Below are 353 nucleotides of genomic sequence, written 5' to 3' on the forward strand. Positions count from 1 at the left end.
CCATATAGATGGCAAAAATAGTATGTAATCGACTGCATTACATTCGCATCCATGTTGCTTTCATCAAACAGCACATGATATCGCGTCGGTCTACTAGTTCCCTGCAATTCAAATAATATTAATAATAAAGATTCAAAACATTTCATAAAGTCATACTTGAATTCCATGATGACTGCACAAAAAGAAATCATATTCATCAGGAGATGTCACTACTCTATCGATAACAGTACCAGCAGGAATGTTTTTCCCGCGTCCTCGTGCTGCAGCTTCATCACAACAAAAAAATCGAGCATGATGTCGCTTTTGAACCACAATAAACGTAATCAACGGCCGGTAATTTGTTGCAAATGATT

General features: G+C 37.1%; 1 protein-coding gene across 1 annotated transcript; it reads right to left on the reverse strand.

The window, feature by feature from the left end:
- On the reverse strand, positions 1-353 carry Tsp_15060 (eukaryotic translation initiation factor 2C 2; the record flags this gene model as incomplete). Its single annotated transcript, XM_003367159.1, has 2 exons — positions 1-101; positions 157-353. Coding segments are annotated over 2 exons (298 nt in total), but the record flags the coding sequence as incomplete, so codon positions are not given.

Source organism: Trichinella spiralis (assembly GCF_000181795.1).
Source record: "Trichinella spiralis strain ISS 195 chromosome Unknown Scfld4735, whole genome shotgun sequence".
NCBI lineage: Eukaryota > Metazoa > Nematoda > Enoplea > Trichinellida > Trichinellidae > Trichinella > Trichinella spiralis.